The 26454-nt window shown below is 49.0% G+C and overlaps 1 protein-coding gene across 11 annotated transcripts in view; it reads right to left on the minus strand.

Annotated features, from left to right (window-relative positions):
* LOC144369158 (uncharacterized) overlaps positions 1-22132 on the minus strand; it is a 33973-nt gene extending 11841 nt beyond the window's left edge. For 2 of the 11 annotated variants that reach the window (XM_078028269.1, XM_078028268.1), the window contains exons 1-6: positions 21851-22132; positions 20873-20955; positions 18709-18785; positions 8709-17499; positions 6616-6784; positions 562-5971 (exon numbers count right to left, since the gene is read on the minus strand). In XM_078028269.1, the coding sequence (XP_077884395.1) occupies positions 562-923 (362 nt within the window). In that variant the 5' untranslated portion in view covers positions 924-5971; positions 6616-6784; positions 8709-17499; ... (1 more) ...; positions 20873-20955; positions 21851-22132. The other 9 variants (XM_078028260.1, XM_078028259.1, XM_078028263.1 and 6 more) reach the window with 9 other exon arrangements.
* Between the last annotated feature and the right edge of the window lie 4322 nt (positions 22133-26454).

Here is a 26454-nt window from a genome sequence, read left to right on the forward strand (position 1 = left end):
CTCCATGTTCATCAGTGAATGAGCCCAAACTGCTGATTCCCACATATCTCTGGGTGTGGGAGCTGCCATGTCCAAAGCCCCTGTCCAGCTATGTCCCAGCTAGGATGCTCTGTCCCACTATGGAAACTAACATGTCTTTATTAACCCAAAAGTGCTTTTCCAAGGCCCGAGTTTTGAGACGCCTCTGGCACAGATCTACGTTCTTCACAAAGCCAACATCACACCAGAAAGACCACCTGGCCTTGCTGAGTCCACCTGGGAATGAGCTCAGTGCACACCATTGAGCTGTGGTGCCCAGTGTGTGGGGACTGCTCCACGGACCTCTGTGGATCAGCTGGAGTCAGAATGGTTTCTCTGCCTGAGAGGGGAAGTTCACTCCCCTTGCAAGGCTGTGGCAGGCACCTCCAGGACTCGTCCCATTCGGGGCTGACATTCCACTATGAGTGTGGTCCTCTATCTCGCTAGGTATCACAAACCTTTGGGTCCCTGAGAGGTACATGGCAGCCCCAAGACCCAGGCATGAGGGGGCTACACACTTGGGCTTGGTGGTCTGGTGCTTACCTTGGGAACAAGAGATCCAGCACCTGCTGGGTGGGGATGAAATCCCAGGAGATTAACCCCATGTTGCTGCTGAAATGTAGGTTTCTCCCACAAATGACAGGCAGGAGCTCATTCCTAAGCTGGTCCTGCCTGTAAGGTTCAAGGCTCTGTACCCTGAAGGGCTCCTCCATGTTCTCATCATTTTCACCCTGGGTTGGGACCAAGAATGGTGGGTTCAAAATGGAAATGGTGACAAACAGAAAAATGACTTGTGCCAATACACTAGAGTCAAAGCACAATGGGACAGTTCCCATCAGTACAAACACACACACACACACACACACACACACACATACAGAGTCAGAATAGGAGTCCTGGGCCATTCATCAGGGATTAGACTAGAGGGCCTGCTGGGCTCACCTGCCCTGTGCTACTTACAGTTACTCTTGAGCTCCTCTGCGACAATCTCCAGAGGCTCTGGCGTCTAAGATGAAGCCTCACCCAGTGCATCCACAAAAGGGCTAGTTGGCCCCCCTGAGATTCCTGGGAGCCTGAGGCTCGGCATTGTTTGCAACCACAGGAGAACATCCTTCTCACTCCAGTTTCTCCAACCAAATGAGCTCGGATGGCTTGGTCAGTGAAGTGGGTGCCTGGATACCAGGGTTCCATGTTCTGTTTGATCCATTGTCAAGGCAATGATGTCATTTCCTGTGTCCATACCTGAGCCTCTTTTCACATAAGACCACTTTCAAAAGCCCTATGGGCTGCTGATTTCTCCTCCATGCCTACCCATCTCAGGTGCGCAGGTGTTCACCAACAACTACCCAAACATCCCCACCAAAATCTGCCCTGCTTGGTGCCACTAGAGTTCCAGCTTGGAGCCTTCAAAAATGCATTCACAACTAGTCCTTCCCTCTCAGCAGCTTTTGGACCCTGGTCCCATCATTGTGCAACTCATGGTGTGCCCAGTCTTTTCTGGAAAGTAGGGTAGCATCTAATCTCTAGGGTTTATTGTGTCTATTGGCCCATAACACCCTCTATTCTCTCTGAAACCAGAGATGGGACTCACAGGTGGCTAAAGCACAAATGTAGAGATGGGACAATCACAAGAAGGGCAGAGACAAAGAATGCACCCCAACTCAATCAGGCCTGTGTCCCACACAGGAATGTGGCCAATGTCCGTCCCATCGTGGCTGCAGTTCCCTCTCTACACCATGGCAAGTTGGAGGGGACTGAGATGCAGAGGCTGCTCCCCTCTGCCATACAACTTCCCAAGGCTTCTCCTAAGATTTCAAAAGGGCCAAGTGTGTCTAGTGTTGGGGTCTCACAGAGACTCCGAGTTACCACATCATCCTGCTGCCCAGAACCGGTTCACCCCTCACCTCAAGGGGGCTCAGCCTCTGGATTCATGGGAATTGAAGTGGGTACAGGTGATGGGATATCACCTCCAAGACTGAGTTATGCCAAGTCCATGACCCCTGTCTGCATCCCTGTCTCCAGCACCACTCCCCTCTCTCTCTTTCCTCCTCAGAGCAAACAAATCCATTTAGCAAGTGTGTCCTGTGATAAAGACATGACGGTCACCCATCCTCTCATTACAAAAACACTGAGGCTCAGCCAACATGGATCCTACCAGGAACACACGCATAAACTCAGAGTCCGATCCTCCCAGCCGAGCCTCAGTGGAGCCTGGACTCCCAGCCTCCTGAGTCAAGGAAACAGAGGTGCCTAGCCAAGCCACCTTGGATGCAGCCGCACAAAAACTGAACTCATCAATGCCCCTTGCTCTCAGTTTTGAGTAAGAGGGGAGGTGGTGTTTCACAACCCTGGACATCAAGTGCAGTCTCCAGGCTTTGGGGTGTACCCTGACCTCTCTATCTGCCCAAGCCCTCCAACTCACACTGGCCTTTTACCCAACCTCCTCCTAGGGCCAAACTCAATCCTGCCTCTCAATTTCTGCTGCCTTCGCCAACACACTGCTCCCCAAAATGAGCAGGGCTGGCTCTCTGTTATCATGCTGGTGCCAGCAGCAATGCCACCCCACTGACATAATTCTGAGTCCCAACCTAGGCACTCCAGCTGTCTTTGCCACACCTGGCCTGTTTGGGCTCTGGCTCTTGCTCTTTTCTTTCATGTGCATGTGTTTTGAGGTTTTGAGTTTCTCCCACTGCAGAACTGCAGCTGTAGCAGGGTAGAGCTCATGAGGGTGACATTCTGAGACACATCCAATTCCATCAGGACTGTTAACTGGGGTGATGCTGGAACACAGTGATGAGTGAACACATGGGAGGTGGTTGGACCCACCTTGCCTCTGAGTGGCTTCCTTTCAGGACAGGAATGTAGGGATGGGAGCCCCTGGCGTGGGATGCTTTGCACAAGGCGTGACCATGGGCTCTCTTTCCTGGCAAAAATGGCTCCAATCAGCATGGAGAGCACTGTCATTCCTGGTGGCTAACAACAGCCCTGGACCCCAGAAAGGAACCCACACTCAAGATTAACGTCCGAGTGTGCGTGTCCTCGAAAAAATGAGGTCTCCTGATCCCAGGTGAAAAGGGGGAAGTCCTCTAACTCCAGGGGCCATGAAGGGACATCTGAGTTTCCCTTGTCCTTCTTTCCCTCTCTGAACCCATGGTGTCCTCACACTAACCACAGTTAGGACCCTGGCCTCATTCCCCAGTTGGGATCATTAGACTCCATAAAGGACAGTCTCTAAGATGCTCAGTAAACCACCACCCTCTGCACAACCCATAACCCTATTCACCCAAGAGGCAAGAGGATTTCTATTCAGGAAAACCAGGAAAGGGAGAGCCTTTCTCAAGGACACAAGGACATTAGTGAGTGAGGGAGTGATTAATGGATGGAGAACTATTTCCACCACCAACTTCCAGGAGCATATATGGCCCTTTGGGCACAGGTACAGACCCTTTTTTTCCAATCAAGTTTTTCAGAGAAGTGAGGCTGCCTTCTAGATGGCACCTCCACACTAAGGGGGTCTCCTACTTCTTCCACATGTATATATTGCAACGGGCCTCCCACTGTGCATCTGAGAACACTCTGTGGGCATCTGTAGCCTTTCAAGACCCCAGAAACCATGCGGGCACCCCAGCACCAGCAGAGCATTTGTGCACATCACAACAATCACCCCGGGTGAGAACTCTCCGTTCCACTCTGTACTATGCCCTGCCATCTGTACTGATCAGTCCAACCCCTCTCCTTCCTGTTTCTTGATTATATTACCATGGTTCCCACACATGGATGCCAGGGTGCTTGTGGACCCCCAACCATTTGGGTTCCAGGAACAAATGCCACAGTGGAATGTGTTTGCGAACTTCTGGATGACGGGAAGTCCCACCCTCCAGGTTTTCATCTTCAATGTAATGAGTGCAGAGGGAGCCAGGAGGGCTCTGTCAGGTAGAGAGGTGGGAGCTGATGGAGCCTCAACTAAGTGCCCAGGACTCTGGGTTCAGAGCTGGTGTTATGTGGAATTGTTGAGAGATGTGACGAAAACCCAGCTCACTATATGCAGAGACAGCAGATGCCCTCACGTGGTCAGGCTGCTGTGCTTCTCAGAGCCCCAAGATGTTCCACAGGTGTGGAGGTGGGGAACCCACGTGCCAGCCCAGGCTGCTCCTGAGCACCTCTACCTGGATTCGAAGCACGTGACTCTGCATCAGAGTCATCACATCAATGTATCCAGGCCCCCCACCCCAAAAGTTCTCTCAGAGACACTGAAGTTCAACTGGCTCTGGATTTGACCTTTTCTCTGGGATTCTGGGGGCCCATTAATTAGGAGGTCACAACAATTCTCAGCACACAGGCTGAGCCTACTGAGATCCCAGGAGTATCCAGGCATTGCTTCTATTTATAGTCCATCATGACCCACGACACTGTGGACACGTATTGCACTCACTAAAGAAACCACCAGGCCCAGGGCCTTCGTGCCACTGGCCTGCAGAGATCTGGAGGAGCAGGCAACCTATAGGCTGCGTGGAACCAAAGACCCTAGATCCTGAGATCTGAGCTGGACACACAGGTCATGTGCACACAGTCACCACTGTCACTGAGAGTGCAATTGAAACACCCGCAGAGTTAGCAGTGGACCTGGTATGCCCACGAGTGAGGGTGATCTGCATTTCTTGAAAATGATCGTGTCCAGAGAAAGGCAAATTTTGTAGGATTTCACTTATCTCAGATTCTCAATTATCAGGTTCATAAAAAGTAAATACCATGTTCTTTTCCTAGGCCTCAAGGGCACTAGAATTCAGCATTGATGGCAAGAGTATGTCCACGTGAGTTCTGGAGATGCATGGTGGTGACGCCTATACACCAACATGAACATGCTTAATGCCACTCAACTGTGTACTCCAAAATGGTTTAATTACAAAACGGATGTTTGGTGTCAATTACCACAATGTAAACACTTGGGAGACTGCTGATTGACTTATCTTAGCATAGTTTGTGTTGTATTGGCACTGGGTAATTCATAGCACAGATTTTATTTCTCAAATTTGGGAGGCTGGAAGACCAAGACCGGGGGCCAACTTGTAAGAACGTTCTTGTTGTGTCCTCCTGGGCAAGCAGGTGAAAGAGGGACAAGGGCTGATTTGAGAAGCCCTTTCCCAGGGAAGGAGAATCCATGGCCTAAGCACGTCTTCAAGTTCCCACCCACTAACACATCATAATGCAGAGACAGCATAGAATGACAGCCCATGCTCCCCAGAACATCCCAACTTTTGGCATGAGTCCATTTCTGCAACATTTCACAAGTCATGATTTTGGATAAGACAAGAGTTAAGCTGAACACATGGGGAGCGGGCTCCCTTCTCGTCTGCTGCTTGCAGTGTTGCAGGTGGCCTTACAAGCCATCACTGAGGTTCTGCACAACAGATCCGACTGCCCCCCATCACATCTCCATGAGGCTGACTCACACACAAGTCCTGAACACTCCCAAGCCCAGAAACCAGAAATGTTACAAGAAATCCAAGGGAGATTTGTTCAAAGTCAGCCCAAAACACCTGTCCACACAGGCTCAAGTCCCTTACAAAAGTGCCCGAGTATTTGCATTTAAACCCTGCATATCTTCTTCCTGTAGCACTTCCATTATCTCCAGATGACTTCTGACACCTAATACAATGAAAGGGCAGTGTGATTCTCTGTAACACTGTAAGATCCAGGAAACAATGAGGAGAGAAGTATCTGTCCAGAGAGACACAACTCCTTTCCTAATAGTTTGGATTTCCAGCTGGTGGGGATCATGGATGCAGAAGAATGGGTGCAGGGCCAACTGCACTTTCTTGCTTTGCATTGAGGGGAGGAAACACTGCAGCCAGAATGAGGGCTTCTAGGAGCTGATATCCTTCAATTCAACATCTGGACACATCTGACCTTCAGGCTGGAAGACTTTCTAGCAGGGGATCCAAGGACTTGCCTACTGTGGAAGGAATCCAAAAGAATAACTTACTTTAAAGGACATCAAAGAGGTTCAGGAGGGAGGGAGCCAACCCAATTGTCTAGACCACTTTTAGAGGTCAGGGGGTGGGTTCCAATGCAAAACACCGCAGTCCCATGGAGAATTCTGCAGTGTGTTGGTGATTAAGGAGAATGTGTGAATCCAGGGGTCACTAGGTCCTCTCAGCCATAAGGAGGGAACCTGCCATAAAGGAACTAGCACAAGGGTGCGAGGAATGCTCACTGGGGGGAGATCTGAAGGAAGGAAAGTGTACTCATTAGAAAAGTGTGCCCTGAAAATTCTTAGCCAGCCAAAAGTCGTGCGAACTTGTGTGGAAAAAGAGTCTTTGCACAGTGATGAAGCTAAGAGCTCACATGATGGAACACGGCATCAACTGGGACCAAATCCAATTTCTGATATTCTTGTAGGAAGAGGAGAGTCTGGACCCAGAGACCAGGGAGACTTGGGGATACAGCCTAAGTGAGGATGGAGTCAGGAGGGGATGCCCATATGGGAACCACAGATCGTGGGCAGCAGTAGGAGAGTGGGAAGGGCTGGGAGAGTTGGGGGGACAGTCCCCTTGAAACTTGGGAGGGGTTATGGAACTGGGACAGCCCAACACCTACTGTGATGAGCCTCTGGAGCTCAACGGAAGACACATCCTCTGTTGTCGGCCACCCAGTTGACAGAGTTTGGTTGCAGCAGCCTAGGACCCAGCTGAAGGTCTGAGTTGTTGGCCATGCAGGTTGGATCTGGACCACAGACACCCTCATCAGAGACTGTAGGGTCTCAGCCCTGAGGCAAGACAAGCACCAAGTCAGGCCAGGTGGGGAAACGGCGAGGCACACACTCTGGGGGCTGGTGCCTGTGTTACTGGGAGCACTTCTGATCCCAATTCCCTGATCTGCTGCCAACACAGGCTACAGAGGAGGGTACAGGGACACAGACCACGGATCTGCCCCACTCAGTGGGCCCAGGCCAATACCACACCCAGCAGCCTCGTGCCATACCCAGTGAGTCTCGAAGCGGCCCCCTCTTCCCATCCTGAGAGCTCTTCCCTTCCTCATGTGCCACTAGCTCCCTACTGTCTCTGGCAATATCTACTCTGTGAGATGACAACATCCATGGGTACTGCTCTCTCATCCCAGGACAGTGTGGTCCCACACACCCTGGTGAAATGGGCCGCCTGGAAGCTGGACCTGGAGGTTGTTGAGGCTGAATGGCAGGTATGGTCCTCTGGCACTTTATTATTTAAGTTAAAAACACAAAAACAAAAACAAAAAACGGGTCTTGGTGCTCAAAAATGTTTGATTTGCATATTCTCATCCCCTAACCCCAATATTTTCATTATTTCCTCACATATGAAATCTTACTAGGAGAAAGTTAATTTCGTATTATACAAAGTTGATTGAAATAACATTGGTATAAATAATCAATCACCATACTTTCAATTTTTGTTCCGCTTTCCTCTTAGAAACCACATGGATACAAGAGAACAGAGGACAGACTCATGGAAATGCTTGAAATGACAAGAAGCTCCCACTCAAGCTCAGCATTTAGTCCTGGACAGGGTAAGACCAGGCCACTTTGACATCTGTTCCAAAGAGTCTACCAGACACAATCCTCTGACTGATCCCTGACTGAGCCATAGGAACTGGCTAGAAAAGCCTTGACATCCTCAATACATTCTTCACTTCAGAATACTTGACAACCATTGATATCCATCTCTCGTTACCTTGTTCCCCAGCCAACCATTCTTCAACAAATTCAAAGGAGCAACTCATGCAAGCACACAGAGAGAGGTGTTCACTACACACATCCATGTGTGAAAAAGACAACTGGTATTTCTTGTTGGGGCTATTTCAAAGGAAATCCCTTCTGCATGACCTCCACAAACAAAAGGAAAATATTTGTGAAATTCCCACATAGAAGAGAAGATACACTTGCCAAGGAGGCAGTGCCAAGAATTTTGACACTCCAAATGTAGAGTGTGTGTTTAGGAAGCAGTCACAGTTTCCATGAGAGAGTCCCATGAAATCAATTGGGAAGATCCATGCTCTAGCCCTACCATGCACGTGATGTGACTTGAAAGAGTCATTTAGTCTTAGTAACCATCATCACTAACCACTAAGTCAATGAATAAAGGTCCTCAGGTGTCAAGCGACAAAATGTGGGATGAGCATGGATGAGGATGGGTGGGAGAATCCTCCCCCTCTAACACAATTAGGGAAGGATGTGCTGCCCTCAAGTGGCTGGGGGACCTGGGATCCTGCCACAGAGGGGGATTCCAAACCTCACATCCCCTGACCCAGGCCAGAAGACCAGGTAGAGTCCAAGGACCCTGGGGTGGCCCAATGGCAATAAAGGTCAAAAGGAACTAGGGATCTGCCTGGACCCTCAATCCCCTACTCTGAGCAGGGCTGCATGACGAGGCCAGAGGCCATCCACAGCAATCTGCCTTTATAGGAAAACAGGGACTGCAGGCTGCCTCTGGCTCACTGAATCAGGGTGGTATTTTCATAAAGCAAGACCACTTCCTCACATTTGACCAGCAGCTCATGCGCTGACAGCACAATGGCTGGCTTGACTCAGGCCCTGAGAAATAAAATAGAAAATTCATAGCAAACACATCTTTAGCTCTTCCACATCATCAGGGGGTGCGATTCATTTCCGTCAACAAAGGGGTCTGAAATGGTGTCTAAACATGCTGGGGACTCACCTCTGTGTGAAACTCTTCAGGAAAAAGGGGATCAAATCTCATGAAGCAACTCTTCTCCCTTCTAGCCCATGGGCAATGCAAGGAACCTGCATGATACCAGAGGCTCACTTCTCTCTTCTGATGTCTTCTGGAAATGAATCATTAATGCTTCCTTAAAGGTGAAGCAGAAGCCTGCATTCCCAGCTGCACAGAAGTGTCTGAGGGCACTGTCTCCCTTAAAACCCAAGAAGAAAAACAGGTCATTAAAGAGGCATATGGATTAGAGTACATGTTCAATGATCCATCCTCCCTGGAGCCTTCCACACGCCCATCTTCCACATTCACAGAGCAATGCTTGGCCATTCTCAAAGACCAGGAGACCATGATGCTCATCACCAGGAAGTCATTAAAGGACTCGAACAGAGCAGCATGGGTTGTAGAAGGTGGCACACCAAGGATCTTCAGCTCTGCTGCTACAACACAAGACCTTAACTTCAGTATTGACTTTCTGCCACCTACCAAGTACGATATTAGTGTCAAGCACAACATGCAGACATGCAAGTAGCAGGTGACACCCCACATCCATTTACAGAAGTGGGCAACATCTGCATTGGAACAAGAAAGTATCTTATCCTTACTGATAAAAATCATAAGAAACAAAGAATAAAATGGATGCAAGATTTCTCATTTCACTATTACGTAGCTGTTGGAATTCCCTATTAAAAAATACTTCCTCCAAAATAAAAAGTATCTCAGACATGTGTCAACTATTCAATGGATGACATTTTAAAACTATGGCCTTTACTTAATATTTATGTATGCTATAGCCCTGCCTAATGCTCTTTGAGAAAGGAGCACATAGAATTGGATCTTTGAAAACCTCACATTTGTTGATAAATATTACTGCTTATGTCAGGCATGGTGAAGTGAAAAGTGGGACTTTGGATGCTCAAAGAACACAATGTTGTGGGATTGGTGTCCCTGATTCATAGACCGTATGTGGTTTCTATGAAAGCCAGTGAGGGAGCAGGAGTAAGGAAGCTCATTGAACAGATGACCTCAGGGGATACTGGCAAGTAGGCCAAATTGAAGAACATGTTCCAGCTAACAATGGTATTTGGGCTCCTGAGCCCAGACTGGTTGTTAAAAAAGGTGCAGACAGGCAGTGTTCATGTACAAAATGTCTACCATTTAAAGGTGGGTAATTTAAATGGCATCTAGTTACACATCTGAAAAAATGGTCTGCCAACTTATGAATTTCATTTTAACAACAACAAGAAAAAAAAACCAGACAATTGTGGGAGGCCATCCTCGCACGTGATTTGACTTACTTCCCTGGCTGGGTGAGAGGCGCTCAAACATAGTTGTGTCAGAGCCATTCCCCACCCTTTCCCAGGTCCGAGGGCTTGTCCATGCAGAGGCGTGCCTGGCCACTGACCTGAAGACCCAATCGTTGCCCTTGACCTTGGGATGCTGCCCCCCTTAACGTTCACTGGATGGGATTTTCCCTTGAATTTTTTTATTCCCCAATAAAAGCTTACTCCCTGCATGCTCTCCCTCTCTCCCTAGTCTCTTGTGTAAACCTTGCCACCACATTAGGTGGCTAGAAGTGGGAGCTAGAAGAAGCCGTCTCAGAGCTGTGTGAAAGGTAATGAGAGTCTTGTGTCTTTAATTTAAAACTCACTAGCAATTTCTTATGAACTGAACCTTCTTTCATGAAGCTCGAGCTGGTCGCAAGGCAGAAACAATGAGACATATAAAGATAAAACCTTGTCTTCACCAGGACGCCTAGAAATAGGTTTTATTTGGCTCATGCAAATAGCTTTCAATAGAAATTCTGATTTCTGAATGAACCCATTTAATTTTATAATGCACAGATCACAAGGCTTTCTTTACAGAATATTCTCTTCTTCCTCTTAAAGCCTCACATAGAAAATGTCTCACAGGACATCTGAGGGGAATGACCCAAAAAATGAGAGAATGGCTGGAACCGTTCTCAAATGTGCCCATATAGCCTAAAGTGTAAAGGCATCTAATTGTTATCTAAAACAATTATGAACCTATTTGATCCATTATTAATAAATATCACCACTTTATCACTTGAAGCAAATCACAGAAAATTGGAAACAGATGATCATTGGCTTTGATACCTTTACTTCCATTTCATTACCCAGAGATGATCAACTCTATACTTCAAATGATGCAAATTTATTACAGAATGCCTAAGATCCTGAGGATTTATTTTGGCTCAGCCCATGGTATTGCTTCATTATTTTATTATTTTGTAAGTAATAAAATGTAACTTCATGTTGGATAATATATTCAAGTCATGAAAATATCATCCAACATCATTCTTCCCATTAGCCCAATTTCTCTGCATGCTCACTTACTCTTTAGGAATTTTACTAATTATTTGAAGGTTCTAGAGGACCTGTTAGACTCGTAATGGACAAACAATCCAACATACTCCAGGGTATGTAAGGGTGCCATAAGAAAATAAGGTCAGCCTACAGCAATGGGCAGCTGCCTGCCCCAGGGTGGGAGGAGCCCTGGCCATGGCACCAGGGCTGCTGGGCAGCAGAAGCCTCCACAGCCCTGCAGGGAGCCTGGAGCACAGCTCTGCAGAACCATGCCTAGCCCTGGACAGATGCACATGAGTTCCCATCACAGGCTAGAGTGACAGTCCCAGGTGCATGCCTGTCATGCCAGCCACCAGGGAGGCTGAGGAAGAGGAACCTTCGAGGTCAGCCTTGGCAACTTGACCCCGTGGCAGAGGGGAAAAAGTTTACAGGGGTCTCTGAGGGTGTAGCTCAGGTAGGTCACTTGCCTAACAGGCTCAAGGACCTGGGTTCAATCCCCAGAACCACACATACACCAAAAAGTGACCTTGGAACATGGTTTAAAATGATGGGTCAGGTACACAGAAGGAACAGGAGAGGGTTTTTAAAGCGAGGACTTAAAACAAAATCCACAGGTGCGACAGGAAAACAAAAGGACACAGAGTCAGTGAGACCTGAAATACCTGGGCAGGTCTGTCTTTTAACCTGCCTCCTGCCCCCAGGTCACACTGGGCTCCTCCATTGGCCCTCCCCTCTCCAGGGGGCCTGCGGATGAATCAGGCCACCTCTTCTCCTCTGAGGTCCAAGGCGCAGGCCACACTGCTGAGGCCACCGCATCCTGAACAGGACCCTGCAAATCAAAACCCACCAGCTGTGACCAGCAGCTCCGCTGAGGAAAGCCCTTAGGTGAGAACCAGGACAGCGGGGTCGGGCGGTGGGCGCTGTGGGGACCGCCCTGGGCTCCAGGGGACAGGCAACCCGGGGCCGAGGTTCCAGGGCGGCGTCAGAGTCCTCCTGGGGTCCCAACCTCCTGTGGGCGTCTAGACCTGGGCCGCTCCAGGCCAGCTCACCTTCTCTGCTCCTGGATCCCAGGAGCTGGACCCACCACACCTGGAGCTGCAGCCCCGCCTCCAGGGCACTACTTCCGGGCTCCTCCCACACTGAGCTGTGGGGGACCAGGCTCCAAGTTCCCGCCCTGGCATAGGCCCCGCCCCCGTCTCCCTGGGGAAGGTGGGGCCCTTGGAGCCCTGCCAGAGGAGCTGTCACCTCAGGTGGTGAGCTAAGGCGGGACAGCAACTAACTAGAGTCCTCACCTGTCCCCAGCTTCCTAGGAGTTAGGCCTGTGGCTGCAAAAACGAGATCCAACTATATGCTTTCCTATAAGAGACTCACTTTTACACTCAGAAGTTATAAAAGAAATCTTAATTTTATAAATTAATCCTCTATCTTAATTAACTCCAGAGTTTTAGAACAATTATCCTAGGGGCCACATTCAGGCTTCCAGCTGGCTGGAAGGAAACGGTGATCGTGACCCTGGGCTGGCCTGAGCGAGCGGATCCCCGTTCCTGAGCTTCCTGGGAACTGGAGCAGCACCTTGCCCACTGTCCAGAAGCATCAAGGCATGGTGCAGGCCAGTTTCCCCCACCTCCAGGCGGGAGCAGCCTCAGCCCTCTTTGAAGCCACTCAGGTTCCCATGTCTACTCCTGACCTAGGAGCCGAAGACTGGCAGCCTCAGTGCCCCATGTGCACCCAGCAGTCATGCTGCGACTCCAGAGGCTGTTCTGCCCCAGGCCCCCATGGCCTGTGTTCCAGCTGCTGCTGAGTAACAGTGGTCGCTGTGCTGCGCAGGGGAAGGCTGAGCCCTCCTTCCTTCCTTCCTTCTCACCCCCTCCTTTGCTGTTTGCTGCCCACCTCCCTGTTCATCTGTCTGGCAGGCTGGGCACTCCCACAGTGGGCACGCCTTTTCTTCTGGCACCTTCCCACTCCATGAGGCAATGCTGCTTACCTGTTTTTTTTTTTTTTTAAATTCCTTTAGAGAAACCTCCTGACTTTTCCAAACCTAAGATGGCCAGAAAGTTCTGTGTCACCAAAGGTTAGCTGAGTTGAAGTAGTAAGAACATATCCTCTTGACCTCACACGGGGACCAGCAGTCTCTGGTGGCAGAGGTGCTGTGATTGGGGTGAATGGGCCTCAGGTAGGCCATATCCTATTTATTTTTAGCAATAATATAACAGCATTAAAAGAGAGGAAAAGAATGCATCAAGGAGAGTAACTAAGAACAGAGTAGGGACAAAGAGCATGAGAAGAAGATTAACATTAAACAGGGATGAGAGGTGGGAGGGAAAGGGAGAGAGAAGGGAAATTGCATGGAAATGGAAGGAGACCCTCAGGGTTATACAAAATTACATACAAGAGGAAGTGAGGGGAAAGGGAAAAATAATACAAGGGGGAGAAATGAATTACAGTAGAGGGGGTAGAGAGAGAAGAGGGGAGGGGAGGGGGGATAGTAGAGGATAGGAAAGGCAGCAGAATACAACAGACACGAGTATGGCAATATGTAAATCAATGGAAGTGTAACTGATGTGATTCTGCAATCTGTATACGGGGTAAAAATGGGAGTTCATAACCCACTTGAATCAAAGTGTGAAATATGATATATCAAGAACTATGTAATGTTTTGAACAACCAACAATAAAAATAAAAAAAAGAAAAAACAATGCATCAAAAAGGCAAAGGGAAGTCCATTTCTAGCACCGCCACACACACGTGCACGTAGCTTCCTTCTACAGGCCAGCGCTTCTTGGTGCTCAGAACTCAGAGTTAAAATTCGGAGCTTCCCCTCCCCTAAGGGGCTGAGAACCTGATCACTGCAAATTGAACCCTTTGTACAAGAGCTCCAGAACGAGAGAGGTAATTCCTATTTAACCCTGAGAGAAGGCTAAACAATATAGAGCACTAAGTTAGATCTGAAACAGCTCCAGAGTCAGAAAGCCAAGCCTTGGGGAGCCTGAGACACCTGTGTGCTCCCTGCCACGATGACAGCGCCCCCTAGCCTGTCCCAGCCCAGCCAGCTCGCTGAACAGTCTGCTGGGCCCCTGTGCAGGACCCTGGAGCTCTCTCCAGGGAGCAGGGGTCTGCCCAGCTTCATCCGCATTTTCAAGGTCTCTTGACACCCACAGGCTACACTCATGTAAGGCTGTGGGCTGGGGCAGCTAGGGCCCTAGGGGACAAAGGGCTCTGAGACAAATAGGGCTTCCTGCTCTTGGCGCTGCTGCTCCACTGTTCTGTGCTCGCTGGCGTCCTGGAAAGACCCCTCGTGTCTCCTGGGAGCAGAGACATGGCTGAGCCAAGGTGGAGCTGGTAGGCAGGGCAGGTGGGGCTGGAGGTGGATGCTCCTTGGAAAGAGAGGAGAGGGCTGCAGGTGCCACACTCGCTCCCTTCTCTCTGTAGGTAGCAGGATGGGTGGCGAGGATGCCCAGTTGGGTCAGTCCTGCCTTTGCCCCTACAGGTGCTCAGGCAGGGCAGCAACATCCTAAAGTTCACATCTGGCCCCTGACCTTGACCTATGTACACCGCAGCCCATGGTCCACGCTTTGGAAAGGCCTAGGGCCTCTGGTTTCACTGCCATGGCCTGCTGTCCGTGAGCCAGCCTGTCCCTGGGTCACAACAGCAGGGTGCCCAAACCCACCCTTAGCATCACCAGGGATGCACACGGCAGGATCTCGCCATGTGCAGAGGCAATGCCAGGACAGCCCAAGTCTGGGTAAGGGGCAGGGGCGGCAGCAGCAGGGCGCCTGAGAGGCATGCTCTGATATCAAAGGTCTGGGTGCCCGTGTGCACTACACTCAAGCGAGAGCCTCAGTCCCTGAGGTTGGGGACAAGGACCCAGGGCCCTTCTTAGTAAGCCAACACACAGAAGAGTGCTCCTAGTTTCATCCACCCCCTGCACCACAGTCAAACCTGACCTTGAGATGGTGAAGGGACTTAAAAGCTAGTATCTGGAGCCACAGAAACTGCCGGAAGCGCTGTGCTGACAGGGCAGCGGGGGTGCCCTGGGCTCCCGGAGGAGCGGCTGGCAGCAGCAGCAAGAGGGAGAACTAGGCCCCATGGGTCCGGCTGGCCCCTGACAAAGACCGCTACTGTGCTGCTTCTCCTCACACTGGGAAAAAAACACAATTTTCTGAGAAAAGATTTGCCAAAAAAAGGGCCACGAATATCCAGGAAAAGAAAAAAGAGGCGGGGCAGGTAAGGAGAGATTAATCCCCAGGAGCACGTTATTAACAGTTACTGAAAGACTCAACACCCGTGTGTGATGACAAGCACCTGTCAGCTCTGGAGAAGGAACAGGGGATATTTAAAGCAAGGCCCTGACCCAGGGGCGGAAGCCACCACTCAGTCTGCTTCCCCTGCTGCTCCCCAACCTGCATCAGGCTCACCGTCTCCTGTCCCCTGTGTGACCTGGAGGAAGGCCCTCTCATCCCTCCAATCGGTTAACATCTGTTTTAAATTCCTCAGTCCTCTTCATTTGAACAAATTTCAGGAAATGGCAGCATGTATCTACCTGGTGTGCACTGACATTTATTTGGATATAAAATAATTAGGATATAGATAATTATAGCCAACACCACTGTGTTTCTGTATAGCCAGGGACTATAAATATGGACTAAGTGTTTTATATACTTGCTTTCAATTAAACCTCATTACAGCTGGAGGGAATTGACATTGCTATTATCCCCATTTTAAAGAGGCAGCTACTGAAACCCCGAGAGAAGGTTACATGACTACAGGGGATCCAGTGAGAACTGGAAGCTCTGGGATCTCCCCAGGAAAAGGCAAATGAAACCATGGTGAGAAACTGCTGTTCACTTTTTAAACTGGTCTAAACAGAAAAATCATACCACATGCTGCCAAGAACACGGAATCACTGAAACCCGTGCACAGAGAGGGGGAGAGGGTCAATGGCACAGGCATTCAGGGAAGCAGCCAGACCAACACCAGATGTAACAACAAACCCTCTGCTAGGCAGTCCTACTTGAGATGTAGGTAGCCTCACATCCACACACGCAGAAACGTGTATGCAAATATTTAGAGCAGGTTTATTTATAGTCACCCAAACCTAGAAAAACCCAAATGACCACCAACTAGAGGATGATAAACACATGGTGGCATGTCCATGAAATGCAGCAGTAACCATTTAGAATGAACAGGAACAAATCACTAACAAAGGCAACAGCGTGGACGAGCCTCAGATGTATGATGGTCCAAGACGCCAGACTCAGAGGCTGCAGGCCGCAGGCCACATGAGTCCACCTATGGCATCTGGGAAAGGCCAAAGTGCTGGGGAAAAAAACTGAAGAGTGCTTCCCCAAGTCCAGAGCTGGGAGCTGACAACAGAGGGACACAAAAGAACCTTTGAGAGCAAAGGGAATATTCTTTGGATTGTGGTGATTGTCACGTGATCGGTACATTTGTCAAAACTCCAGGAACTGCAACCCCCAAATCATAAATTTTACTGCATGCAAGTAAAACCTAAATAAACCTAAGATTAAAAAAAAAAAAAAAAGTTCATACTGTAGTAACTTGGCCACATCAGTGTTTATAGCAGCTCAATTCACAGTAGCCAAGATACGGAACCAACCTAGGTGCCCTTCAACAGATGAATGGATGAGGAAAATGTGGTATCTATACACACAAGAGAGCATTACTTAGCCTAAAGAAGAAGGAAACTATAGCATTTGCCAATAAATGGATGGAACTGGAGATTATCATGCTAAGTGAAATATGCTAGTCAGTCCCCAAAAACCAAAGGCCAAATGTTCTCTCTGATATGCAGATGCTAAAGCACAATAAGGGGAGGGGAGGGAAGAAGAAAAGTTCATTGGATTAGACAAAGAGTGTGAGGGGGAGGGAGAGGGGCTGGAAATAGGAAAGACAGCAGAATGAGTGGGACGTCACTTTCCTGTGTTTACATATGAACCCACGACCAGTGGAACTCCACACTATGTACAACCACAAGAATGGGAAGTCGCACACCATGTATGTAGGATATGTCAAAATACATTCTCCTGTCCTATAAAACCAAAAAGAACAAGTAAAAAAAGATTTCCCTGAAGATAGGCCCAGGCATTGGTAAGTCTCATTTGTTCAAAAGTAGCTGAAGGATTTATTACCAAGTCTGTCACTTGAGCTTAGTGTTAAAGAAGAGTAAATGATGCTAAGCTTTATTATTTTTCTATTTCTCTTCTGCTCTTTGGCAAAAATAATTAATTAGGTAAAAAGTAAATGACAAGAGACAGCCAAGCAGGGGGGACCCAAGGCAGATGCGACCTGGGGCCGAGTGCCCCGCGGTCACTGCCCGGGAAGCGGGACGCACCTGAGCATGCTCCATGACCTTTGGGTGAGAGACCTCAGTTTCACCAGGAGTTGAGGCTGCCTCCGCATGGTCATCATCTGCTGGAAAACACTGCCTTGCGCTGTCAAACAGAAACAGACCCACAGCTGTCAGCGCTCGGAACGGGTAAGACTATTTGTTAAGACTATTAAGTGACAGGTCAGCACAACTGGTGGTTATAGCAGGCAGGAGGCGCCCACATCCCTCCGGCTGTCAGAAGAGACCTGGCGGTGACAGACACCTGCGGCCTCCCTACAGCACCCCTGGCCACTAGGGCAGATGGCCGCAGCAGCACGCAGGGAAAGGGGGAAGGGCACATGCGGCCCCAGGAAGAAGCACCTACACCCCAAACCCCAACTCCTTCCTGTTCCAAGGAGGAGAGAGCCTGCCACTGGGGCAGCAGCCAGGGTTGGTGTCCTGGACCACACAAGGACGGGAGGGCTGAGGCTGCGAGGGGGCTCCAGCTGCCAGCCCACAGCTCCCGAGGGAGGGCCCATCTGTGCTGCCCTCCACTCCCTTCCCTGGTGTCCCCTGGCCAACAGACATACTGACGGGTGCTCCATCTTCCTGGAGGGTGGCTGGAGGGTGAGGTGGCATGCATGTCACGATTTCAATGCCTACACGCCCTGACCCTGAAATGGGCCATCTCTGAGGAAGCTGGCTTCACTCACTCTGTACCTGCCACAGCATCAGCTCAGCGTTCAGCGACAGAACTAACGCAGGGCCCCATTTCTCACGATTTTCAACATTATAGTCTTACATGTGCTACCAAAATAACAATCACTGAGATAAAAATGACTAAGATCACATCACCAAATGGCACATCTTAAAACATGGGAATCCAAGTAGAAACTGTCATGCTTACTGGAATATGGCTGCCTTCTCTGAAGCCTCTGCCATTTGTTTCATCTTTAAGGAAAAGGAGGTGCCACGGTTTGGATCTGAGGTGTTCCCCAAAGGCCCACAAATTAAAGGCCTGGTCACCGGCCTGTGGCACTGAGGGAGAAGGTGTGGGACCTTTAAGAGATGGGCCTTATGGGAGGAGGCTAGGACACTGGTCAGTTGAAGATACTGGACCCCAACCCTTCCTCTGAGTCCTGGCAACCATGAGATGAACAGGCCTCCTCTGCCATGTGCTCCCACCATGATGTCACAGGCTCAAAGAAACGGCCAAGCAATCATGGACGGAAACCCGTGAAGCAAAATAAACCTCTTTCTTCTGAAGTTGATTATCTCAGGTACGTTGTCACAGTGAGGAAAGCTGACAGAAGGCAGCGCACCACTGCAGTACCTCTTCTGGACACTGAAGGGTCCACTTCAACACCTTTTTCATAAGGAGTGCCACCATTCAAGAAGAGCTCGTAAGTCCTGTGAAGGAATAACATACTATGATGGCTGCGCATGGCGGGCATTCCGGAGACACCTGAACCAGAAGTGAAACATTTTTAGCACAAATGTATTCATTCTAATTATGTTTCATTGATGGATGAGAATGACAGTGTTGACCCTTCCATGGGGTGTCATCTCAGCAAAGAGACTCTGTCCCAAGCATCAACACAGAAAATGTACTTATATGAAAATGAGAAAGATTTCTGTTATTAAGATGGGCCTGAGGCTGTAGCTCAGTGGTAGAGCACTTGCCTTGCACACGTGAGGCACTGGGTTCGGTCCTCAGCACCAATAAAAATAAACAAATAAAAATAAAGATGTTTTGACTTGAATGACTTGTTAATAGCAAGTAATTACTGTTTTTAAATGTGTTGAATCAATATTTAAAATTAAGCCATTATGAATTTATATGATTTTTAAAATAAAACAGTAACATAGATCGTTGTAAAATGTTGGAATGGGGGCTGGGGTTGTGGCTTGGAGGTAGAACACTTTGCGTAGCATGCGTGAGGCACTGGGTTCGATCCTCAGCACCACATAAAATAAAAAATAAAAATATTGTGTCTACCGATAACTAGAAAATAAATATTTAAGAAAAATGTTGGAATGGCATAGACAGGACACGTAAAAAGTGAAAAATTCCTCTGTCCTTCCCCCTACTTCAGTAAGTCTCCTGCCCTGACTGTCACCCACCCTGTGACTCCCTGTGCCTCACAATACACATCAGAATGCTTCCCTATCGACCAGCTCCACCTTCTAGGAAATAACTGGGACCTCACTTTGCCAAGGTGGAATTTTGGATGTTTCCTTATTTTTTTCTTCTAAGTATAAGTGAAAACCCTGAACATATTTTTTAAAGAATCATAAGAAACTTGAGTTTCTGTATTCACTCCTGATAATGGGGCGCCCCTCCTGCTCCGGCTAGGATGAAATTAGAAACTAGGGTTCAGTGGTAAGGAGGCTGTGCAGGGCATGTTATCCAAGTTAATCCTCACCAGGAGCTTGTGGGGTAGAAATTATTTCCCCAGATTAAAGGTGGGGGGAATTTGGACACTATGGCGCATACCTCCTGTTATACAGGCAGTGTGGGACCCAGCACCCTGAGTTTCCGTAATGACAAATTTAGAATCTTGATCACCATCCTCCCTACTGCTTGTCCATCTGTAGCCCTCTGTGAATGTCCTGTTTATATCCTAGACTTAGATCTTTATTTTCCCCATTTAAAAATTCAGATGAGCTGGGTGAGGAGGCACATGCCTATGATCCCAGTGACTTGGGAGGCTGAGGCAGATGGATCACAAGTCAAAGCCAGCCTCAGTAACTTAGTGAGGTTCTAAGTAACTCAGCGAGACTCTGTCTCAAAATAAAAAATAAAAAGGACTGGAGATGTGGCTCAGTGGTTAAGCACCCCTGGGTTCAATCACTGGAACCAATAAATAAATAAATACAAATTCAGATGATCTTTTATTTATTAGTTTTCAAGGGCTCTTTTTACATTAGGGCTAACAACATTCCAACTTTGTGGTATGCATGAGGATATTTGCTTCTAGCTTGCACTGTGCTTTTAAAGTTTAAATTTGCTTACAGGAGGGCTGGGGCTGAGGTAGAGCACTTGCCTAGCAAGTGCGGGGCCCTGGGTTCAGTCCTCAGTACCACATAAAAATAAATAAATAAAGGTATTGTGTCCAACTACAACTAAAAAATAAATATTAAAAAAACTGCTATAATTTCAATGTCCTACACAGATTCACAGAGGACCTGGGGACCCTGGACTTAGCTTTTGCACTGTTTTCAGCATGGTGGAATGTGCCAGTACTTCAGGGAACAGTCCCAGCAGGCAGACAGTGCAAGCATATTCTAGAACATGTGTATGTGTCCTTCTCCCTCTCTGGGTGAGGGTGTGTGTGTTGCTTTCATACACTACTTTATACAACACTAAAATCAACATTAAAAGCCCTCGCCCCAAAAGCTGTTGACATGCCAACAGAACAAACCTGAGTTCCTTGATCCTAAAAAAAGAACTTCTACAAAATCACACAACTGCTAGGAATTCGCAGAGCACTTACTTTGCTGGTATTGGAACGCCACTGGCATCGAAGAGCCTGAGAAACACCCAGCCGCAACTCAACTCTCCTCTCTCACCCGTTGACTAGGAAATAAAACAAGTCTGAGAAACAACATCTGAACGAGTCAAATTATAAGCACATGCAAGCCCCTGAAAGGAACAAGGCCAGTATCCCCGCTTAGGGCTAAGCAGTTCTGCCCCAGAAAATCAAATGAAACGTGGTGGGTCCCGGGTACAGCAGAGGTGGCACTTTAAGTGACCCATCATTAACTACCAGTACAACATATAGCCACACCTGTAGATAGGCCTTTGTACTAGTGGGGGGGGGGGGGTGAGGTTCTTTGCCTCACCTCTGTTGGCCCCCAAATTTTAGCTAAACGACCATCACAGGGAGGAGGATACACCAGCTCCTTTTGGAAAAATTGTACCACCAATAACACCATCAGCAAAAATCCCCGGCACTACCACAAGTTGCTGCACCAACAGATAGTTCACAATGCATAAATGTGATACATAGTCGAGGCAAGTTCTGTCAGCAGTTCAGTGATAGCTATTGTAACAATAGCAACAGAGTCTTGGGGTGGTGACAGAGGGGCTGTGGAAGCAAGGGGGACACAGGCGTACCCTGTACTTGCTGGGAACTTAAACTACACTAAAAATCAAAGTCTTAAAATATTCCCGTGTGGAATATGTGGAGAGGCCTGTCTTTGCTGCACGACACCAACTATTGCCATTAGAGTCTAAATTCTGCCCATATCATTGAGGCTGTTATCATGGTCACCTGCTGGGGCTGAGCTGAAGGAAAGAGTCAGGGTGCAGAGGAGCCCCCTGGATCCTTCCACAAACCCTCCCCGTGGCCCTGGGAACCTGGCTGCCTCTGAGGCAACAGGAGGAGCAGCTGGGGCAGCCCAGCCTCACACTTCTGCTCCCTGGGAGGTTTTTGTCATGGCCTGTGTCACTGTGGGAGGATAACTGTTACCTTGTTGACAGTAATAAGTGGCAACATCTTCAGGTTCCAGGCTGCTGATGGTGAGAGTGAAATCTGTCCCAGATCCACTGCCACTGAACCTCGAGGAGACCCCAGATTCCAAACTGGTTGCATAATAGATGAGGAGCTTAGGAGCTCAGACTGGTTTCTGCTGGTACCAGTATAAATAATTGCTAATGCCCTGACTGGCCCTGCAGGTGATGGTGACGCTGTCTCCAGGAGACACAGGCAAGGAGGATGGAGACTGGGTCATCATGATGTCACATCTAACACCTGCCATTAAAAACATAAAAAGAAATATCTTTGCAAGTAGTGATGTTGCAAGAGGACTTTCCTGAGTAGCCAGGCAGCACTGACCACACTGTGATTAGTAAATCCCCAGTACTGTCCCTCCTTACCTGGGAGGCAGAGCAGCAGGAGCCCCAGGAGCTGAGCAGGGGCCCTCATGGCCATGCTGTGTCCTGACTGGGACTGACTCCTGCACAGGGTGTGAGCAGCCTCTTAAGAAGTCCTCAGGGCAGTGGGCTGTGCTGTGGGCACATGCAAATCAGCAGGGCTGGGCAGGCTGGGCACAGCTGCAGGGCGGGCTCCTCCTGGTCAATCAACACAGGCTCAGTGTGTCCAGGTGTCCCAGGTCAGACCAGGGCAGCTCAGATTTGCTTGGGGGGAACATAGTTCCCTGGGGCCACAGGACACAGTCAGCCCCCTGAGCTGTGAGTGGTGATCTGTAGTCACTTTCTGGTTGAGGACAGGCTGTCCTTGTGCCTTAAGCACAGTTCTGTGTTGGTGACCCTTGGAGGAGGAGGGGACATTACAGAAGCAAGGGGATAGTTTATGCTTTGGAGGTAAAAACAGAAATAAAGACAGAAAGAGAGGAAGATGTGTAAACTCACTGAGGTGTTTGGGGTTTCTGGACATTGGCACAGCATGGGTAAGAGGCAGGGAGGAGGGACCCACCCATGGACCCAGCCCTCTCTGCCTCAGAGCCCCACAGAGTACATTCACACCCATCATGGTGCCCATCTTCCCCAGACCAGCAGGTCTAAGGCCAGTCAGGCTCTTCCTCTTAACTATATCTTAGGAGAAGTAAGAATAATTTTACAAACTAGTGAAAGTACTTTAGAGATTGAAGATTGGAGAATATAGGTCATGTTTAGCATCTTAGTAAACTCAGTAAAGATCCAGATTCCGTATATAATTCTGCTTTACCAGTATTACCACATGTGTTTTTAAGTCTTAGTAATACCTCATGACCTCAAGAGGGCTGCAGTGTTTCTAAACATCATGTCCTCCTTCAGGTCCTCTTGTAAATTTTTCAGAAATAAAGCAGGACAAAGTTCTTCACCCCTGCTCTTCTAAGAGTTACCCAAAAACCTTCTAAATAACTGTCCACAATCTTTTTTTCTTTTCTTTTCTTTCTATTTTTACTTTTCTCTTTCTTTCTTTCTTTTCCTTTAATTTTCCCCTTCGGTGCTGATGACTGAAACTAAGGCCATGTGCATGCTGCACAGTTCTCCACCTCTGAGTCAGAGGTCTAGGGAGGTATTTCACCATGCTCACCTGCCCACACACTCAGAGGCTGCTGCAGAAAGGGACATGGTTCCTGGAGTCTTGGCTGCTTATCAAGATGGTGACAGTCCTTGGGGTCAGCATGTCATGCTGCTTCTACAGGAATGCAGGGTGCTGAAGTTCAGGGTTTGTGGAGGCTTCCACTGATATTTAGAAGGATGTCTGCCCTCCCTGGGGGCTGGTGCTGTGGTGCTGCACCTGCAGAACCTGGAGAGCATCCTGCTCAGGAGAGTGGGTGGCAGCTCCAGGGCACCCACAGGGCATGTGTAGGTGACATCCATACAATCAACACAAAGTGGAAACACCCAGAGTCTGTCCATGGACTGGGAGGTGAGAGGGGAGTCTTATGCCCTTCATGCAGGTGGAGGAGGTCATGGTGTCTCTTCATAGGAACATGGTCCTTTGGGGGCAGGTATCTTGTTCTGCATGTGAGATACTGAGCTTGTGACTTCTAAAGTTCCTTGGCCAGGACAGCTGGCATTGTCTTGCATTTTCACTGATGAAAAAACCATAGCAAAGTGTCCTTGAGTGGATTCTGGAGGTTTTCCCAGACAACTCCCTCAGTGGTTGGCTATTAAAGAAAGTCATGTCCAGGTGTGTTGAGCTAGAACTGGATTCACACTCTTTCCCATTCAGGGTCAGACACCAGGAGGCAGGAATGTGACAGGATTTTTTTCTTTTGAAAGGTAGGACAGGTCACTCAGATGTCAGCTCCATGGGATGGTCCTGGGAAAGCCGCCTTCCATAAATCCCCACCTCCTGGGAACCCTGGGCCCTCCATCTGTGGAGAAGCAGGAACGGCAGAAAGAGCCTCCTTGTGCTGCACACAAAGCAAAAAAGCTGTTGTTGCATCCACATCCCAGGGTCAGAATGTGGGAGATCCTCCCTCTTACCCTGGCTTCAATGTGAACAGGACCTGGGAGCAATTTCTGGAACCATTTGACAGTGTCTGTGCTTGGACAGATCTAACCCCACACTGTTGAGGTCAAAATGAGGAGGATATAAATGTCTGGGAATCAAACTGCACTGAGGGATTTACCTTTAACTGCCTGTGCTTGGGATCTCATGGCTCTTCCAGAGACTCCATCCTCATCTGGTAAATAGGAAAATAACACCAAGTGTCCCCATCCTCTCTAATCACTCACATTTCTTCCAGGGAAGCAAAGAGGGCCCAGGAGACCATGCATCTTTCAGACCTGAATGAACCTTGGTTTCCACTCACACAACCTTTCCAGGAGCAGTGGGAAGAGAAAAATACAAACGATCTGACTGGCGGCCTCTGGGGGAAGCTGCTGTACCCCAGGGGGAGGGTGGCAGAGGAGGCTGTGAGGTTTCTGACAGGGATGGAACCACTGTGGTAACCTGCATGGCCTTGCAGACAGTCCCACACTGCAGCCTCCCCAGGCTCCTGGCTGTGATGGGAGGGTGAAGGCTGTCCCTGACCCACTGCCACTGAACTGGACTGGGATGCCACTGGCCCTGCTGGATGCACCCTAGATGAGGCATCTGGGAGCCTGCCCAGGCCTCTGCTGGTACCAGAAAAAGGAGCTGACAACAATCTGACTGGCCCTGCAGGTGAGGGTGGCTCTTTCCCCTGGAAACAAAGCCATGAGCGTGTAGTCTGTGTCAGCACAGTTTCTCCTGTGGTCCCTGAGATGTAAAGAGAACAGAAAGGTCACCTGTGCAGTCTAGGTCATACCCCAGTCTCCACAGTAGAGCCAGGACCCTGCAGCAACCAGAGCTTGAATCAGTGGGCTTGCTACACAGAGGTGCCAGGACACAGGACCCAAGCACAATGAAAGAGTTTTCACAGGTGTGTAGAACCATCCCATGATCCATCACCTGGGAGCCAGAGTAACAGGAGGCAGAGGAGCTGACTGGGGGCTGCCATGGCTCCCTCTGGGTCCCATCGGAGGCAAAACTTCCCAGAGCCCTGGTCACCATGTCCCAGCAACATGAAGTCATCCACGTTCCTGAGATTTACTAAATGAGCAACTTTAGCTACCAGGGAAAACTTGTAAAGGACACTATATGTACATCTATTGAAAGGAAAGGGGAGTGTATCTGTGAAAATGTTTTTCCAATTTGAAAAGTGACAGATGGCCCAGATGACAATGTCATGAAGTGACCTGGTTCAACTCTGCTGGGGTGGGAGAGGCTTCAAGTACCAGCTGTGCCTTCAAAGCTCAGAAACAGAGAATGGTGTAACCAAGTGTCTCTGTCAGGACAGATACAGGGACCAGCTACAGGGCCCAGTCACAGAGCTGACACTACCTGCCACAGATCTCTGGCTGAACTTGTAGTGTTCTGTAATCCACTGAAGCTCAGGCCTCAGACCTGAGCTCAGGCAAAGATAACTCTCTTGTTCTAGGTCAAATAACTCTCTTGTTCTAGCCTGAAGTAACTGTGGTCATGTGGACACCAGGCAGCACTGCCCCATGTGACTCTGCATGGATGGCCTCATGTTGCTTGGACATGATGAGCAGGAAATGGCAAGAACTCTGGTGTCCAGAGAAAACCATGCTCTTCAGAGGTTGGCTGCAGACCTACAGCAACTGACGGGCCTGTCACATTGAAAAGATGTTGGGGCCCAGATATCTTATGGCTGCTGCTTCCTCTCCTTCAGAAGAAGGACAAGGCATTGCTCCTTGCTCCTCTAATCACTGAGAAGAAAGATCAGTGCTGGCTGGGCTCTGTGCAGAGCTGAGATGGCACCCTCCGTGCTGGGTGAGCTGCACCAACCACTCATCAGCTACCTGGGAAGCCTGTCTGTGCTGAGGGGTCCAGAGCAGGACACTCTGTAGCAGGCTTGTGCTGTGACCCAGGAGCCCTGCTGTGTGGCCATGGGGCCCAGCACATTGCTAGGGGTAGGGGTGTTTGTACTAGATGAGGACAGTGTGTGTGTCTCTGACAAGTCCCCAATAAGAGTTACAGCAGAGACCTGCAGAGCACTAGAGAAGAGCAGGCCAATCCCAAGAAATAAAACAGAAGGAAAGAAAAAAAGGAAGGAAGGAAGGAAGGAAGGA

This window comes from Ictidomys tridecemlineatus, chromosome 12, assembly GCF_052094955.1.
Source record: "Ictidomys tridecemlineatus isolate mIctTri1 chromosome 12, mIctTri1.hap1, whole genome shotgun sequence".
In the NCBI taxonomy this organism is placed as follows: Eukaryota; Metazoa; Chordata; class Mammalia; order Rodentia; family Sciuridae; genus Ictidomys; species Ictidomys tridecemlineatus.